General features: G+C 65.1%; 2 protein-coding genes across 2 annotated transcripts in view; one reads left to right on the forward strand and one right to left on the reverse strand.

Moving 5' to 3' along the window:
* The first annotated feature begins 592 nt into the window (after nucleotides 1-592).
* Nucleotides 593-17,474, forward strand: part of GPR179 (G protein-coupled receptor 179) — a 56,086-nt gene continuing 39,204 nt past the window's right edge. The window contains 16 exon segments of the mRNA XM_035347497.1: nucleotides 593-970; nucleotides 972-1,528; nucleotides 2,023-2,131; nucleotides 3,229-3,331; nucleotides 3,452-3,660; nucleotides 3,853-3,921; nucleotides 4,422-4,531; nucleotides 4,606-4,844; nucleotides 5,296-5,434; nucleotides 5,590-5,695; nucleotides 5,815-5,961; nucleotides 6,316-7,972; nucleotides 8,072-8,854; nucleotides 9,119-9,450; nucleotides 9,499-10,335; nucleotides 10,471-10,479. Coding sequence (XP_035203388.1) covers nucleotides 731-970; nucleotides 972-1,528; nucleotides 2,023-2,131; nucleotides 3,229-3,331; nucleotides 3,452-3,660; nucleotides 3,853-3,921; nucleotides 4,422-4,531; nucleotides 4,606-4,844; nucleotides 5,296-5,434; nucleotides 5,590-5,695; nucleotides 5,815-5,961; nucleotides 6,316-7,972; nucleotides 8,072-8,854; nucleotides 9,119-9,450; nucleotides 9,499-10,335; nucleotides 10,471-10,479 — 5,646 coding nt within the window. The 5' untranslated portion in view covers nucleotides 593-730.
* Nucleotides 13,304-17,472, reverse strand: MRPL45 (mitochondrial ribosomal protein L45; the record flags this gene model as incomplete). Its single annotated transcript, XM_035347767.1, has 8 exons — nucleotides 13,304-13,764; nucleotides 14,664-14,837; nucleotides 14,921-15,070; nucleotides 15,309-15,357; nucleotides 15,995-16,093; nucleotides 16,474-16,591; nucleotides 16,997-17,192; nucleotides 17,431-17,472. Coding segments are annotated over 8 exons (888 nt in total), but the record flags the coding sequence as incomplete, so codon positions are not given.

Below are 17,474 nucleotides of genomic sequence, written 5' to 3' on the forward strand. Positions count from 1 at the left end.
CCCCCCCCCGCTGGACGAACAGATCCAGGAGCGGCTCCCGTGCGCCCGCCTGGAGGCCGTGGAGAAGCTGCCTTTGCTTTGCACCAGCCTCCCGTGCCTCAGTTTCCCCCCTGCAGGCAGGCAGCGCTGCGCGGCACCCGGGACACCCCCCAGACGGGGAGGGGAGCGAGGGGCTGCGTGCACAGCACCCCTGCCCGCTGGGACCCCCACGTGCCCCCATTTCCCTCCCTGCCCCAGGACAGGCGCTTTGGGCTTCCTGCCGGTGGGCGCCCGACCCCGGCCCCCTTCCCCGGGGCCTGGGGTGCCGCAGCACCGAGCCCCTGGGGGCTCCCCGGGGAGCCGCGGGCGGCGGGATGCAGGAGGTGGACGCAGGACGTAGATGCGGGCTGCGGATGCGGCTCGCAGCCCGGTTGCCATGGCTGCCCGTCGGGATGCGCTTGCATCACGGGCGGCCCGAGGGGCCGGGCAGCGGGGTCCCGGGGCCGGCCGGGGGCTCCCCGCAGCGGGGCCGGGAGCAGCGGCAGGCGGGGGCGGGCGGGGGGGGCTCCGGGCGGGCAGCGCCAGCGGCTGAGCGCGGTTTGGAGCCGGTGACGTCTGTCGAGGGAGGAAAACAGGCGGCAGAGCGCGGCTCCGCGCAGCCCAGCGGGCTCCCGGCCGGCTCGGGCGCCGTGCCCACCATGCCCCCCCCGGGCCGGCCGCGGGGAGCCGGGGGGCTGCGCTGAGCCCGGCCATGGGGCCGCGGCGGTGGCCGCTGCTCTGGTGCCTGCACGCCGCCCTGCTCCTGGGGGGGGCACAGCGGCCCCCGGCCTCGCCACCCCCCGGGGTACCCACGTCGGAGCCGGGGACGTCGGGGGACGCCGAGGGCTCGGCGGCGGCTCTGGCCTTCCTGCGCTCGGGCGATGCGCAGCGCCTGGCCCGTGCCAACTGCAGCCGGGGCGTCGTGGCGGGGGCCCCCGATCCCGCCCCCCCCCCCGGCTCTGCGGGCCGCCCTGCGTGCCGCCCCCGAGGCGCTGGCCCAGGCCGCCAACTTCCTCAACATGCTCTTCCAGAGCAACGACATCCGCGAGGCCAGCGTGGCCGAGGACGTGGAGTGGTACCAGGCGCTGGTGCGCAGCCTGGCCGAGGGGCACCCCTGGGTGCGCCGGGCGGTGCTGGCCCTCGACGCCCACCCGCTGGCCGCCAAGCCCCGGCTGATGCTGCAGGCCACGGCGGGCGACGGCGAGATCCGGCTGCGGGACGTCTCCAACGCCGCCCCCAGCCTGGGCAACCGCAGCTGGGACAATGAGTGGTTCAACGCCCTCCGCTCCCAGCGCAGCCCCCAGCTCCACAAGAGGGTGCTCAGCAACGACCTGCGCAGCATGGAGACCCCCAAGTGGCAGCGGGGCGACAGCTACGTGGGGGAGCCGGGCCACGTGCGGTGGTCGCCGCCGTTCCTCGAGTGCCAGGACGGCAAGTTCCTGCCCGCCTGGGCCGTCACGCTCTCCTCCGCCTTCTACGGGCTCAAGCCGGACCTCAGCCCGGAGTTCAAGTGAGTGGTGCCGGCGGTGATGGGATGCAGGGGGCTGGGGGTACCCTGTGGAGGCGATGGGTGCAGGAGGCATCGCCCCCAGGCGTGGGGCACCACTTGTGTGCAGCAGGGCGCGGGGCGCAGGGTGGGGGGCGCGGGACAGCCCTCCCAGCGGCGTGTGCCAGCAGCCCCGGGGGGTGCACGTCTGCCTGCGTGTGTCCATCGGGGGGAATGTGTGTGCAGGCATGTGCACGTGCGTGTGCACTTCTGTGTGTTCATGCATGTGCACACAAGTGTCCATGTGTATTTGCACCACGCTGCTCCCCTCCCCCCCTCAGCTGTCCGTGCCCCAGCCCTGAAACCCCCAGACCCGGCTCCAAGGGGGGGACGTCCCCTGCCAGTGTCCGGCACCACAAGTGTCCCCCCCTGGGTCTGTGCCCCAGCTCCCAGCCCCCCTGCTGCTGCGTGCCCCCAGCTCCCAAATGTTCCCGGGCTGACCCTGTCCCCCTGCACAGGGGCGTCGTGCGGGTGGACATCGAGCTGCGGGACGTGGGCATTGACCAGTGCGCCAGCGGGCCGGGCTGGTTCGCGGGCACGCACCGCTGCGACCTCAACAGCACCCAGGTACACGCTGCGGGCACCCTGCACCCAGCTGGTCCCAGCACCCAGCACCCCACTGGTCCCAGCACCCAGCACCCCACTGGTCCCAGCATCCGTCCCAGCACCTGGGACGCCGTGGGACTCCATTCCCTCATCCATCAGGGCTGGGGTTGCTCCGCTCCAAACCATCCCTGTCCCCATCCCCGTCCCCATCCAGGCTGTCCCTGCCGCCCGTCCCTCCCTGCGGGATGAGCTTTATCCCCCGCGGCCGCTCCATCTGCTCCACCCAGCTGCTCTCGCACCGTGCCCTGGGTTTATTGTGCAAATCTTTGGCCAGCGCCAGCACCAGCAGGGTGACCCAGCTGCTGCCCACCCAGGGACAGCGGGGACGGCGCTCCAGGGACCGGGAGCCGATGGGTGCAGCACCCCCGCGGTGGCCCTCAATGCTCCTCCGGCTGTGCCCACCGGGAGCTGCCCCGGCAATGCCCCCCGGTCACATCAAACCCTGCAGGGCCCCGCTGTGGGGCAGCATTCATGCCACGGAGCTGGGCTCTGGTGCTGCCGGGGGTTGTGGGGTGACAACTCGCCGCCCCCCGTCATGGGAAACGCCAGCCCAAAGCTGTCCCCACGCAGGCGGCACCTCACCAGCTTCTATTTCAGACACTTTTCCTCCCTGCAAGTAATTCCCTCAGGAGGGACGTGACCTGATCCGTGCCAGGCGTCTTTCCAGCAACAACAATACCCAGAAAAGCTCCCGGCCTGGCCTGGCGGCGCGGGCATGGTCCGGCCCCGGTGCCGGGCAGCGGGGGATTAGCGGGGCTGCCGCGGCCGCTGCCGTCACGGCCGAGCCGCGCGGCCGGATTAGCGCGCTCTGCTGCATTAGGTGTCCATTTAGGTTTTAGGGGGGGATTTGGGGGCCAGGCTTTGGCTTTTAATTCTTAAATGTTTAACCACTGATTTCCAGGCCCAGGCGTGGGGGAGGACAGTGTGGGGTCAGGTAGCTGGGAGCCGGGGGTGTGCTGGAGCCCCTGGTGCCGGGGGGACACGGGGCTGGGGGGAGGCCAGCGCAGCGCACGGGCGCAGGGAGATCCCTTCCGTGCACCTCTGCCTGTCTCCTTCAGTGCGTCCCCCAGGAGAGCCGCGGCTTCGTCCTCGGGCAGTACGTGTGTCGGTGCAAGCCGGGCTTTTACGGGGCCAGCGGAGTGGCCATCGGCACCGGGGCAGGTGGGTGCAGCACCCAGCTGGGGGCCCCCCTTTCACCGTACAGGGTGCCGGGGCTGCGGGGGCTTTGGGATACCCAAAAGGGATTTTGGGGGCCTCACCTACCCCCGGCTCCATCCCCAGGCGTGGCGGGGAGCCCGGTGCTGGTGGATGGGGGGCCCCGGCTGGCGTGCCGCCCCTGCCGCGAGGGATGCGCCACCTGCATGGACGACACCCCCTGCCTGATCCAGGAGGACCGGGCGCTGCGGGCAGCCATCCTCTCCTGCCAGGCCTTCTGCATGCTGGCCGTCTTCCTCAGCATGCTCGTCTCCTACCACTTCCGAAGGAGCAAGGCAAGCTCTGGCCAGGCTGCGCCAGGTCCCCCCGCTGCCGCTCCCCTCGCCCCGTGTCTCCCCGCCCGGCTGCCTCCCGCTGGGGGGCTCTCGAGGGAGGCTGCTCTGGGGTGGGCGTCCCTGCCCTGGGCCCCATCCCTCCCGGCACCCTTGGGCTCCCGGCCGCACCCTCACGTGGCCCTGTCCCCGCAGAGGATCCGGGCGTCAGGAGTCGTCCTCCTGGAGACCATCCTCTTCGGGTCCCTCCTGCTCTACTTCCCCGTGAGTACCCACCTGGCCCCGTGCTGAAACCCCCCTCTGTGTTCAGAGCGTGCCGGGGCAGGCGGCCCCGTGGCTCCACGTTACCCTGGGTACCTGGCCAGGGGTCCCGGCGTGCGGCTGCCCCCCCCGCCCACCCCCATCCCAAATCGTGGCGCTGAGCCCCGAGCAGCCGTCCCACCCATCCGGCAGAGCTGGCACCGGGCAGGCCATGGGCACGGCTCCACCTAATTGTTAATTGTGCTGGCACAGGCTGCGAGGGCTGCAGTACAAACCTCCTCAGGAAACCAAATCCCTTTTCTCCCGCTGGCCACCAGAATTAATCCCTGCCCAAATCCCCTCTCCCTCCCGTAAGGTCTGCGGCGGCTGCCACGGAGCAAGGGGGAGGCGGGAGGCCAGGCTGCCCCCGGTCGCTGCTTCCCACGTCCCTGCCCTTTCCCCCCCCCACATCACGGTGAGCGAGCACCGAACGCCGCCACCGACCCCTCCCTCCCACCGCCCAGGTCTTCATCCTGTACTTCAAGCCCAGCATTTTCCGCTGCATCGTGCTGCGCTGGGTGCGCCTGCTGGGCTTCGCCACCGTCTACGGCACCATCGCCCTCAAGCTGTACAGGTAGCGGGGCCGGGGGGCTGCCGGGACCACGCCGGGACACCCAGCCCGGGGCTCACCCCCCCCGTGCCTTGCAGGGTGCTGAGGGTGTTCCTGGCCCGCACGGCGCAGCGCGTGCCCTGCATGTCGAGCGGGTGGGTGCTGAAGATGCTGGGGCTGATCCTGCTGCTGGTGCTGTGGTTCCTGGCGGCCTGGACTGTGGGGATGCTGGAGAACGTCGACAAGAACATCCCGCTGGTGATCCGCACCCAGACCACCCGCGGGCTCCACTTCTACATCTGCGGCCACGACCGCTGGGACTACATGATGGTGGTTGGTGAGCGCCAGTGGAGCCCCCAGCACCCCACCCGGCCGTCCCTGCCCTCGTCTCTCCCCTCCCTGCTCCCCGAAACCAAAGCCCCAGGACCCCGTCCCATTAAGAGAGCAGGCAGGATTTTAATTTCCTCATCCAACCAACCGAGCCTGCAGCAGGGCCGGGGCGTCCGAGCTGCCTCCCTCCCTCCAAACACCCCCAGCTCGTGCCCTGGCACCCAGCGAAGAGCCCGGCGGCAGCAGCCCGTCCCGCTGCCGGTGCCAGGCTGTGCCAGAGGATGCCGTGCTCCTCCCCTGGCTCCATCTGCAGCACGTGCCAGCAGCGCCGCGGTGAATGTGCTGGGCTGGACGTGCCCCAGGGCAGGGAGGGTCCAGAGGGGAGCAGAACCCACTAGGAAAGCGTCCCCGCAGCAGGGTGCTGGGGCCGGGTGCTCAGCCCCTGCTCTCTCCTGCAGCCGAGATGCTGTTCCTGCTGTGGGGCAGCTCCCTGTGCTACGCCACGCGCGCCGTGCCCTCCGCCTTCCACGAGCCCCGCTACATGGGCATCGCGCTGCACAACGAGCTCATGATCTCGGCCGCCTTCCACGTGGCCAGGTAGGGCACGGGGCTGGAAACGCGGCTGGAAACAGGGCTGGAAACAGATTCCTGGCTCTGGTGATGCAGAGCACCAGCAGCAAAGCCCTGCAGCCAGCAGCTGCCCACTGGGGTCGCCCAGGGGTTTCCCCACGCTGCCCTCCTGCCCCTTCCAGGTTCGTCATGGTCCCCTCGCTGCACCCCGACTGGACCCTGCTGCTCTTCTTCGCTCACACCCACAGCACCGTCACCATGACCCTGGCGCTGCTTTTCATCCCAAAGGTAACACCCGGCCCTGCCGCTGCCCCGCGCCGCCTCCCCCCTTGTCGGGGGCCTGGGACATGGGGTGGGGGCTCCCCAGGATTTCGGGGCCCCTCGGTGAGCTCGCCCCTCACCCCCAGTTCCTGCACGCCGGCTCGCCGCTGCGGGAGGAGATCGCGGCCGAGGTTTACGAGGACGAGCTGGACATGCGGCGCTCGGGCTCCTGCCTCAACAGCAGCATCGCGTCTGCCTGGAGCGAGCGCAGTCTCGACCCCGATGACATTCGGGTGGGTGGCACACTCAGGACCTTCTTTTGACGCTAGCTATGCAGCCCCACACAGAGTAAGAGTTGCCTTTTGCAGTCTTTCTCCTGATGCAAAGCAGAGGGTGGAGAAGGGGATGCAGCGGCCGGGAGGGGGCACGGGGCGAACGGCCACTGGCCTTGGGGGGGGAGCCCAGTCTGTCCCCTGCAGCCACCTCCTCGGGGGGACGGGCACCGGGCAGAGCAGCAGCATGGGGACATGGGCACAGCCCGGCCCCGTGGCTCCAGGGACCAAGGTGGAGCGTTGCAGGGTGGTCCCGTTGTACGTGCTCTCCTCTCTCCCTTCTCTCTGCTGTGTCCCCTGTCCCGCGGCGCGCAGGAGGAGCTGAAGAAGCTCTACGCGCAGCTGGAGGTGCTCAAGACACGGAGGATGGCAGCCAACAACCCCCACCTGCCCAAGAAGCGCGGGTCCCGCCGGAGCCTGGGCCGCTCCCTCGTGCGCCGCCTCGCTGAGCTGCCCGAGGCCGTGGCGTCCCGGGGCAGCCGGGAGGAGCAGCTCCGGACCCCCGGCAGCCGCCGCGCCTCGGCCAAGCGGCTCCCCAGCACCGGCAGCGCCAGCCTGCGGGTGCGGGACGGGGGCTCCCGACACCACGCCGCCGCCCTGCGCAAGTCCCGCAGCTCCGAGAGCCCGGCGTGGGACCCCCGGGGCGGCTCACCTGGCCCCGTCCCCACCAGGGACACCGTGCCGGGGCCACCAGCGGTGACCGCAGCAGGCTCAGAGCAATCCGACAGCGAGTCCCTCGACGCCGCCCCGCTCGTGTGCAAGTCGGCCAGCGCGCACAACCTGTCGGGGCACGGGCAGCCCCCCCAGCCCCGCGCCGCCCTCCTGCTGAAGTCGCTCAGCGTCGTCGCTGGTGCGCGGGATGAGGCCCTGCTGGTGGCCAGCCGGGCTGCCCGGGACGGGCGGGATGCCGAGCTGCGTGCCCAGCAGCACCCGGCCGCGGGGCGCCCCACGGACCAGGGACCCCCTGAGCAAGCCGGGAAGCCTCAGAGCCCAGCTGCAGCCACCGGGACTGCCGGATCCCCCCTGCCAGCCGGCTCCGGCCGTGCCGACGGGGGTCCCTCGTGTGATGGGGCCCCCCCAGGGGATGACAAGGCGCAGAAACACGTCACCTACGCGCCCACCAAGAGCGTCAGCGTTGACAGCTCCCACCTCTCAGGGCGGGTGCGGGTGGCGGTGAGGAGGACCCCGCCGCCGCCCCCCGTGCGGTACCAGAGCCTGATGCACCACGCTGTGGCAGCTGGGGACAGCGGGGAGCCACCAGACCCACCCGTGGGGACACCCGTGGGGACACCGGGCCGAGCATCCCTCCCAGCGGGGCAGGGCCGGCTGCAGCCCACCCGCTCCATCCCCGCAGAGGTTTGCCCCTGGGAGCTGATCCAGGAGGAGATTTTGAGCCAGAAGCAAAAAGCCGCCGAGCCTTCAGCCTCAGGGACCCCTGGTGACACCCCAGCGCCCCCCCCAAGCCTCAAGCCATCCTCCCAGAAAACCTTCAAGAGCCTGGGGTTGGCCATCAAAGCTTTGAACCGCTCCAGAGGCAAAAACAGCCTGAAAGGAAAGAAGGGGAGCGAGGGCAGCCCCAGGGCATGGGTCCGAGACCGAGACGGGGGCAGCAGGAGGGAGAGGCCCAAGCCGGCACGGACACTCACTCTTTCTCCAGGGGGGAGCAGCAAAGGCCCCACAAATGGAAGCCCCAAGCCAAGCCCACGGGAGGGGGACGCGGTCTCCTGCCAGCACAACAACGCCGGCTCCACGATGGAAAGCCCAGCCTGGGGGGACAGCGGGGGAAAGGCAGAGGGACAGCAGGACGGCACGGCCGTGGAAAGAGGCGGTGGTGAGGAACCGGCAGAGGAGCCCGGCGCTGCCCTGGGGAGCACGGATGCCGGAGAGGTCCCAGAGACTCCCTCGGGGACGCACGAGGTCTCACCCAGCATCAGCTGCCAGGACACCACGGAGCAACCCCCCCAAACCCCGGGGGCAGCCGGGGCAGCGCAGCCTGGTCCCCAAGCAGGGGCCGAGCCCCCTGCAGGGGGGCAGGGGCAGGAGGCCCCCAGGCACCGCGCCGAGGAGCCGCCACCGCCACCACCGCCACCACCGCCAGCTGCGGAACCGGGCACGGGCGGCCCCCGTGCCCCCAGGCACAGCGCGGCTGCTGCGGGGCCGAGGGCTGAGGTGTGTCCCTGGGAAGCCCTGGGTGCCCCCCCGGGGGCTTTGGCACTACAGGAGGCAACGGCTGCTGGGGGGGGAAGCCCCAAGAAGGTTTTGGGGAAGGGGGGCAGCCAGCCCGGCCCCTGCAGTGCCAGGGAGGGACGCGGCACCGAGGGGCTCCCCGCGAGAAGCAGGAGCACGGAGGTGGCCCAGGCGGGTGGTTGTGTTAGAACGGAGATCTGCCCCTGGGAGGGGAGCGGGGGCGAGGCTGGTCCCCCCCATGAGGGTCCTGGCAGCGTCCGGCCCGGGGCAAAGCTGGGGGAAAAGCCCCCGGAGCTGCCAGCAGTGGCTCCAGGGACAGCGGGCAGCGCGGGGGGCAGGAGGATGGCCGAGGTCTGTCCGTGGGAGAGCAGGGAGGGGACGGCCAACAGAGCAGAAATTTGCCCCTGGGAGGTGGGGGAGCCTCAGCCCGAGGAGGGAAAGGCGCAGCAGGATGGAGGGAGGCTGCCCAGGGGGGGCAGGAGCATCCGCCCCCAGTCCCTGGGTGTGCTGAGGGCACAGGAGAGTGGGGGCAGCCAGCCAGCGGCCGGCCGGTCCTGGGGCAGTGCCAGCACCGAGCTGCCCCCCCCTCGAGCAGCTCCCAACAGCTCGGATCTGCCAAAACTCACCTCCAAGAGCCCAGAGAGCGTGAGGGCCTCGGCGTGTCCCTGGGAGGCCACGGGAGCCAGCAGCGGCAGAGCAGAAGTTTGCCCTTGGGAAACGAGCCCAGCCTTACCCACGGCAGAAAAAATAAAGGAGGAAGACGGAATTTCCCCGGCGGCTCCCCCGCAGACAGCAGCCCCGGGGGGCAGGAGCGAGCCACCACATGCCGCGGACCAAGGGAGCAGCCAGCGCGCGGCCGTCTGCCCCTGGGAAGGCGCAGGGGAGCCTGGCGAGGGGCTCACGGCAAAAAGCCCGGCTCTGCCCAAATCGTCATCAACCCAAGCTGGAAACGCTGACAGCAAGAAGGCCGACGTCTGCCCATGGGAAGCTGAGGAGGAGCCGCTGGGCAAAGCAGAAATTTGCCCTTGGGAAGTAGCCACAGCTCCGCCAGGGAAGGGAAGACGGAGTCAGGACACGCGTGGGACTCCCCCAGCAGACGTCAAGCCCAGATCAAGAGAACCCGAGGGCAGCAAAGCAAAGCTGGCAGGGGAGGGCGGTCGGGCGGCAGGCAGGGACACCCAGCTCCTCGCTAAGCTCTTTGCGAAGAGCCTGGAGGGGTCGAAAGCCGAGCCCAAGAAATCCCAGAGCGCAGAGAGCGCGAAGGCGGAGGTCTGTCCCTGGGAAGCCCAGGAGCCGGGCGCCAGCAGCAAGGCCGAAATCTGCCCCTGGGAGGCAGCTGCACCCCCCTTCGATGAGCAAAAGGCGAAGCAGCCTCCGAGGGGTGGCCCGGGGGGGGAGAAGCGCTTCAGGCGCCAGGCAGCTCTGGTGAGCCCGGCGAGATCCCTGGAGACGGGCGGCACCGAGGCCGCGTGCCCCTGGGAGCCCCCGGCCAGAGCCCGCACGGGGGGCCCAGCGCTGCCCACAGCCGGGGAGCCCCGGAGCAGCGAGGGCCTGAAGGCGGAGGTCTGTCCCTGGGAGGCTCAGGAGCTGGGAGCCAGGGCCAAAGCCGAGATCTGCCCCTGGGAGGCGGCTGTTCTCCCGTCAGATGAAGAGAAACCAAGGCGGGACGAAGGTGGTCTGTCCAGAGGGAGCAGAAACGCTTCTACGGGTCAAGGCGACCGGAGGAAGGAGACCGGAGACAGCCCGTCTGCAAAAGCAAGCTGGGACCGTGAGTCCGTCTGCCCCTGGGAGAGCCCGGGCACGGGGGGCTCCTCGGCGGGGGGCACGAAGAGCCCAGAGCTGCCGAAAGCTGCTTCCACGAAACCGGGGAGCGCCGTGGCCGAGGTCTGCCCCTGGGAGAGCCCGGGCCCGGGGAGCCCAGCGCTGCCCCCAGGGAGAGCCCTGAGCACGGAGGTCTGTCCCTGGGAGGCTCAGGAGCCGGGAGCCAGGGACAAAGCCGAGATCTGCCCCTGGGAGGCGGCCGCGCCTCTGCCAGGGAAAGGAGCCTTTTCTGAGAGGACCGGGGCAGCCCCAGGTGAGGCGAGCCTCCGGCCGAAACACCGGGGTGCCTCCAAAGCCGTGGAGAAGGGGAGCAGCGAGCGGGAGGCCGTGTGCCCCTGGGAGAGCCTGGGCACAGAGGAGCCCCCCCAAAAACCTGGAACAGGGACAGAGCCGTCCAAGAAGTCGGACAGCACGGAGAGCAGGAAATCCGACATCTGTCCCCGGGAGGCAGCGGAGCCCAAGGCCGTGCAGATCCACGCGCCCAAAGCGAGCCCACGGGGAGCTGATGGAGCAGCCCCCGCTGGGACCGGGGAGCCAAAGCCAGCTGCCACGTCTCCACCGGCCCCGCGGGAGGCCGGGGGCTGCTCTGGGGGCCAGGCCGAGCACAAGCCCCTGCGCCGCATCCTGCCGGGCTCCCAGCCCCTGCGGGCAGCTGCAGGGCTCCCTTGGCAAGCGCAAGTGGCAAGCAGCAGCCCCAGCCCAGGTGCCGGCGTGGCCGAGGTTTGTCCCTGGGAAGCAGAGGAGGCTCCCCCAGCCCCCAGCACCGAAAGCCAGAAAAGGCTCACGGCGTGCCCGTGGGAAGGGGAGAGCACAGACCCCAGCCCGAGCCCCCGCCAGGCTGGGGAGAGCCCCGGAGAGGGGGGCACGAGGGAAACCAGCCCCGACATCTGCCCATGGGACCACGAGTAGCTCGCCCGCTCCAGCTGGGAGCCGGCAGTGTTTGTGCAGGGAAAGTCCTGAGCTGAAGCCCACCGCCTGCCCGCACGGGGACCCAAGAGCAAGGGCTGGGGACAGCCCATGGCTGCCTTCAGCGAGGGTCACAGGAATTCAGAGCAGGGGGAGCCGGCAGCGCCTGCACGCTGGATCAGGTCACTCTCTCCATTGTGAGCCCAGGGGAAGAGCCAGGCTGGGGCAGCCACGATGCCCCTGGGGAGGAGAACGACTTTCCGGAGCTCCTGCGGCCCAGCTGAAGCCACCAGAGCTGCTGCCCACCACCGCCTCGCACGCCCTGGTGCCTTTGCCCATCACTGCCCCGGGTGGGACCGGCCAGCCTTCAGGTCACTCTGCTGCTCCGCTCCTAGAAAGCTTTCGTGACAGCAGGGACAGGTACCCCACCAGAACTCATCTCTGGCTCATGTCACAGCACCGCTGCACTTCTCTTACGGCCACGCAGCTGTAGAAGCGTTTGGCTTAACTACGGTAGCTATCAAAGCACTTCCTTATTACTGGCTACTTCTCCGTGTGCCCCTGTACGCACTCACCGCGTGTGCAATGCCCAGAGCTCACCGTCCCATCGCAGGGGGGATTTCCCAGCACCCTTCCCACTCCCAAGCCTTCACTTCCACGGCCCACCTGCAGAAACGCGGGATGGTTTATCAGCCCCTTTATCATCCCCTTTATCAACCCCTATTTCAACTTCCTCCTGTATTCACACTCCTTTTGGGGGCAGAGATGCAAAGCAATTCCTGTAACACGAGGAAGATGCTGAGGCCTTGGGGGCACGACGACCTCCAGGGCATGAGGCAGGGCTGATCCCACCACCACGGGAAGAGCTGGGGGGCGCGCTGGGGGCTGTGCAGGTCCCACTGCCCCGTTCCCTCTGGGCAGCACAGCACACCGGTCTGCCCAGCTTTGTTCCTCTGCTCTGAACATGAGCAAACAAAAGCCAGAGGGGCACAGAAGCAAACGCTTCTGTTCTCTCTGCTCTCCCTGCAGGGCTGGGGCTCGGGGCTTGTCCTGCCACTCCTCTGTTTGCCTCCTCTCTCCCTAAAGTGGCATCGCTGTAGTGTGCTGTGATCCTCAGTGCCGAATGTCGAAGTCACGGTGTAAGGAAGTGTACATACAGAAAATAAAGTTATCTTTGGAGCGCGCACCCGGCTGGTTTATGGGCTGTGGGCAACCTACTGAGTGCATCTAAGGACGAGCTACAGCAAAAAGCAGGGAGGCAAAGGAAACCCAGGAACAGCAGTGGTGTAGTCAGAGAGGTGGGCAAAGGAGATGGGGAGCTACACGCTGCTAGGCTGGCATTAAATGCTGTTCTCCCAGAAAACCCAGCCGCTGTCAGAAAATGCACCCCTCTCCTTCAGAGCCTGAGCTGCAGACTCGTGTCCGTAGGAAGCGGCTGAGCAGCCGCAGCCGCTCCTGCTTCTACGCTGCCTTAGTCACACCAGACACGAGCCAGGCAGCTCGCTCATTTATTTTTGTTCCTACCCCAGCTCACACATGCTGGAGCACCGAATCTCTCTCCAGCTCATGAATGAAGCGTAGGCAGGAGGCTCGATAGAGTAGGTTCTTGCAGGAAAGGCAGACAGATTGTGACACCCCTCTGACTTCCAGAACGATGAAAGGGATTCCATCGTTGGCTCCTCTCCTAACTGAGATTCTGCCCTTTCAAAGGAACATCATTCACAAGCAACCCTGAGAACTCCGCAAGCATAAGGAGCCGTAAATCTCACCGCATGCTCTGTAAAATATCCCTCAAGGATGAAAAAAATGTGCTCAACCCTCACAAGCTCTTGAAAATGGCTGAATTAAAAAGCAGCACAAGGCTGGAAAAGGAAACGCTCCGTGATACTAGTGAATTTTCTGCTCTGAGTAAATGCAAATAGAAGTTTCCTGAGCAAAGCGGAGCAAGAACAGATTAGCACCGTGCTGCCTTACTTGCAGCCATGGAAAAAGGTAACCCCGGGTACGTTTTCTGGACTCACACAGCCTGCTGAACCAGAGGACCTGATGCGAATGTCACCGTGTCCACAGGATGGTGCCAGCCGCTCGTTAACAGCATCCCATTGCTAGATTTGAGAGCACCCATAACCAAGGCACCGAAACCCATCCGCTATGAGAAATGCAGCCTTTTGACCTTAGTTGATACAAACACCGACCTCAGGAGTCAAAAAGGTTTATTAAAACACCAGTGCTGTGCTGCAGCCTGGCTGTTAACAAGTACCCATTCAGCAGGACCCACTCAGGAGAACCTGATTTAAAGCGCGCTTGCTGTTCTTGATTTCTGTTCGGAAAAGCAGCCTGGGATTCTGTGCAGACAGGGAACGAGGATGGGAAAAGAAAGCACCGATAATTACTGCTGTAAGTTTTAATGAAAGCCCACCAGGTCGACCACATAGCCCATGTCTGGGCAGACTGGAGTTACCAACGGCTCCCGCCACACAAGCTCAGCACAGAGGTTAGCCCAGGGAACTGCCCTGAAGATGGCAGACTTCTGATCTGCACAGAAACACAGAGAGGGTTAAGACACAGCACGTAGACTATTTGGACAGAGTAGAGCTCTTAGAGCTCATCTGAATCCTCTCCCACGCCTCTTTCGCTCCTTTCAAGGCAGTTTCTTAGTGACCAGAGTCCATTTCTGAGGCTGCTTGGTTGAGAAGCACAGCTACACCCAGCCAGCCACCTCCAGCCATTCTCCATTTTGTTCCTTCAGGGCTGTTTGTGCTGCTGCCTCTGTACAGGCTCTGAAGTTTCTCATTTATTTTCTTTAACCTCTTGTGAGGGATCCAAGGTTGGGCCGGGAATCATCACCGTCTGAAACAGCAAGGACAAAAGTCAGCACAACATGGAGCAGCTCAGAACTGCCGTAAGGAGAGCGCGAGGCCGGGTGCCCAGGAGGTGGTGGCAACGCGCAGGAAGATGACCAGATGGCAGCAGCACGGGGGGGACACGGAGCAGGGAAGGGTGCTACATGCATTGTGCTACACTGCAGTTCTCACCTCCTGCCTCTCTAGGACCTGTTTTTACTCCCACAGGAGGACAGAGCACCTGCATTAGTTTGCCAGGCTACGTACAGGGAACAGTGAAGCCCTAAATTATCACGTACCTGTCAAGTAACATTTGGCCTGCTACTACGTCCTCCAGCTTGCCCTAAAATATGTATTTGGCCTCTATTTATTTTCCCGACAGAGATCTCAAACACCCTACAGACTTCAGTGCAGTCCTCTGTTACCCCTGAAAACTGGGTACAGGACAATCAGACGGCTTAAAACCCACCTCAGTGGGTAGTTCAGAGCAGAACCCACGCCCGTCTCGTTACAGATCTGTCTTTTGCGCAGTGCTGCTGGCTCTCAAGTTTTTCCTTTAATCGCAGGGAACTCCAGGCAGCATACAACAATTGTGTGCATCACAATGCAGCTGCATCTTTCATAAAACCTCCAGAAGCAGCAGGAAAACTACTGATCTTAACTAGGACAAGCACACAGATTGCAAATACCTCCTGGGACTAAACCCAGTGCCTAGTTGTAACAGTCACTAGCCACCATGAGAGATGCCAGAGGCTGATAATCCCACGTTAATAAACGGGACTACTTGCAAGTAAACGCGCCACCAGCCCGCTACAGGAAGCTCAGCTCTGGTTTTGTCCAAAATTATCTAGGAACTTATGCTTCAAAGCCACAGGCCACGCTGGTGTCTGCTCTCGGTGGCGTTACCTTAATGATGGGGTCCTTTGGTGGAGCCCACGCCGGAACAATCTTGCCATGCATCCTCCAGGTGCCGTAGGGGTTGACCAAATACCTCTCAAATACAACATACTCCAAAACATCCTTGGGCACCTGCTCCCCACCGTACATCAGCCGACCAAACCGGTCATAGATAGCCAGAGTCTGAAACAGAGCCAGGAAACAGGCGTTGGGCCGGCCGCAGCTTGGGGTCGGCGGGGAGACACAAGGGGGACAAGGGCACGTACCTGCCGCGTGTGCATCCGCACCGTCACCTGGCCGTACAGGTTACTTGGATTCACAATGCTGTTGCACCGAACGTGCACCACCCTCGGGGGCTCCAGGGACTCCACAAAACTCCAGCGGATGGTCTTGTACCTGTTGCCACGGACCATGTCCTGCAAAGGAAAAAGTCGGCACCAACTTAATTAGGACGTGAATTGAACGAGCAAACTGCGACATGTAACGAGGCGTTTGTTCATTAGCCATTACTTAAACTTGAGCTTTGTCTCCCCACTGGCAGTATTGTATTTGGGTGGGGAAAAAAAAAGAAAAGAGGCCATTTCTCAACCCTTCCACCCTCTTTAAGGCTCTCTGAACCCAACCACGGACACGCTACCACCCAGATAAACGTACCGGATAGCAGCGCTCAGTCACCAGGGAGTGAAGTTTCTGCTTGTTAAAACTGCAAGCGAAACACACCCAGTTACTCAAATGCACGGATTGTAGAGCGGCTTACTCACAAATCCCTGCTTCTCCAGAGGATATATAATCCACGGGCAAAGCAGAAAAACAAGATTCTCAGCTGTGATCGTAACACAGAATCAGAACCTGACTGCCAGCTGGCTGGCAAGACTCTGGGGAAAGGCACGGGAACACCCCCTGGAAGGCAGCTATGGTCTAAGTGCTTTATTGATGTTTGGAGGTGTAACCAAAAACGATGCACTTTTGAAATCTGCTCTGTTTCTAGAAAGTGGAGCAGGTCAGCAGAGCCTCCTTTCACATCCAAACCGTTCCCTGGGGCACGATGCTGAACAGCAGCAACCACTCAGCCGCCAGTAACACCGAGTGGTGCCACAGCTCATCTCCTTCACAAGTCAGGTCCAGAGGAATTTTCTGCAACTTCCTTTTCGTTATCAAAAGCGGGAGGGTACGTCCCAAACCTCCAATGCCACCTCCTCTCCAGAGAGATGAGGGCAGCAAAAGAACTTGCTTGGTGCAGAGGAGGCACAAGGATTAGAATGACAAGGAAGAAACCCAGAGCACGTAAGCCAGAAGAAGCAGGTGCTGTATCACCACATCAGTCAGAGACCAGGTCTTACTTTGCCAGGCAGTTGTGAGCTTCAATGAATATCTCCTGCGCCTTCTCTGGGAAGGTTTTCGTGCTGAAGTCTGGATCGTGATCCTTTACCTTCCGCAGACTGAAAAGACAAAAAAAAAAAAAAAAAAAAAAGCTCTACAGCAAGTAAAAAACACGTCAGTGTTTCAGGTGACAACAACCTTATCCAGTTCCAGAACCACTTTTCCCAGGAAGCAACGGGGAACCAGAGACTCCCTCCCCACTGACACAGTCTCTGGGTGCCCATAAGAGAAACATACTTCTGCAAACCCAAAGAACCCAGGAACAGCGAGTACACTTTGCACCCGTTCATGCCCGGACAGACCCCTTGCATTCACTCTCACACCAAGGACAGAAGAGGTACAAGAGCAACAACGTTATGAACAAGCACACCACCTCACCCCTGCGAGACAACCGGGCAAGGCCTCAACACCACAAGCTAATTAAAAGGAAGGTGCCTACGCTAGCTGGGAGGCAGCGGTCTGCTTCAGCTTCTCCACCCTTTGCTTCAGCCCGTCTTTGGACAGGGAGGACACGCGGGCATCACCCTCAGGAGGGACGTAAGGGTCTATAATATCAGCTGCATGAGAGAGAAGAAAGGTCAGGAGGCTCAAAAACTGCCAAATGCTGCACTCTGAAGGAAACAGAGAGGCAGCAGCCTCCCCAGAAACACCTCTAGGATGAAATAAGAGCGCGGCCACAAACGACAGGGGCACCTCTCACTGCGGACAAGCCGTGTTAGGCTATCAGCTCTCCGCCTCCTCCGTGCAGCCCCAGGATGTGAGAACAACCCCCCCGGCAGGACGAAGCGCGGCCCCCCCCGCTACTGCCGGTCCCCGGGCACGGCGGGGCCGAGGCGCAGCCGAGCGCAGCGGGGCCGCTGCCGCCACCCACCCGAGGCAGAGCGGGCAGCGGAGCCTGCTGCGGGCGGACGCTCGCTGCCAACGCGGTCGCAGCGAATCGCCCCCGGGGAGCCCGGTCCCACCTGTGCAGGCCAAGAAGAAGGCTCGCTCCACGCGGTCCTCGGGCCACGCCGTGCCGGCGGCGCGCAGCCTGCGCTCCTTCTCCTCCGCGGACGGCTCCCTGGCCCACTCGGGCACGAACAGCCTCCGCTTCGTCCTCACCGGCACGACGAGGCAGGGCGGGGCGGCTCGGGGCGGGCGGAGCGCCGACCCCACGGCCTGCGGAAGGGGAACACCAGGCCCGGCGTTAACCGGGGGCCGCGAGCGGCCGGCACCGGGCGCCGCTCCCCCTCCCGCCGCCGTTACCGCGCCCAACGCCGGCCCGGGGCAGCCTCCCGGGACCGTGCCCGGAGGGGGGAGCCCGCCCCCGGCCCCGTCCGCTCCCCGCAGCGGCCCCGGACCCCGGTCGCGCCCCTCCGGCCGCCCAACCCCCGCCGCCGCCCCCAGCGCCCCGCACCCGCCGTCCAAGCAGCCCCACGCCCGCCGCCCTCACGGCGGCCG

The sequence above is a fragment of the Oxyura jamaicensis genome, chromosome 27 (assembly GCF_011077185.1).
Source record: "Oxyura jamaicensis isolate SHBP4307 breed ruddy duck chromosome 27, BPBGC_Ojam_1.0, whole genome shotgun sequence".
Classification (NCBI taxonomy): domain Eukaryota; kingdom Metazoa; phylum Chordata; class Aves; order Anseriformes; family Anatidae; genus Oxyura; species Oxyura jamaicensis.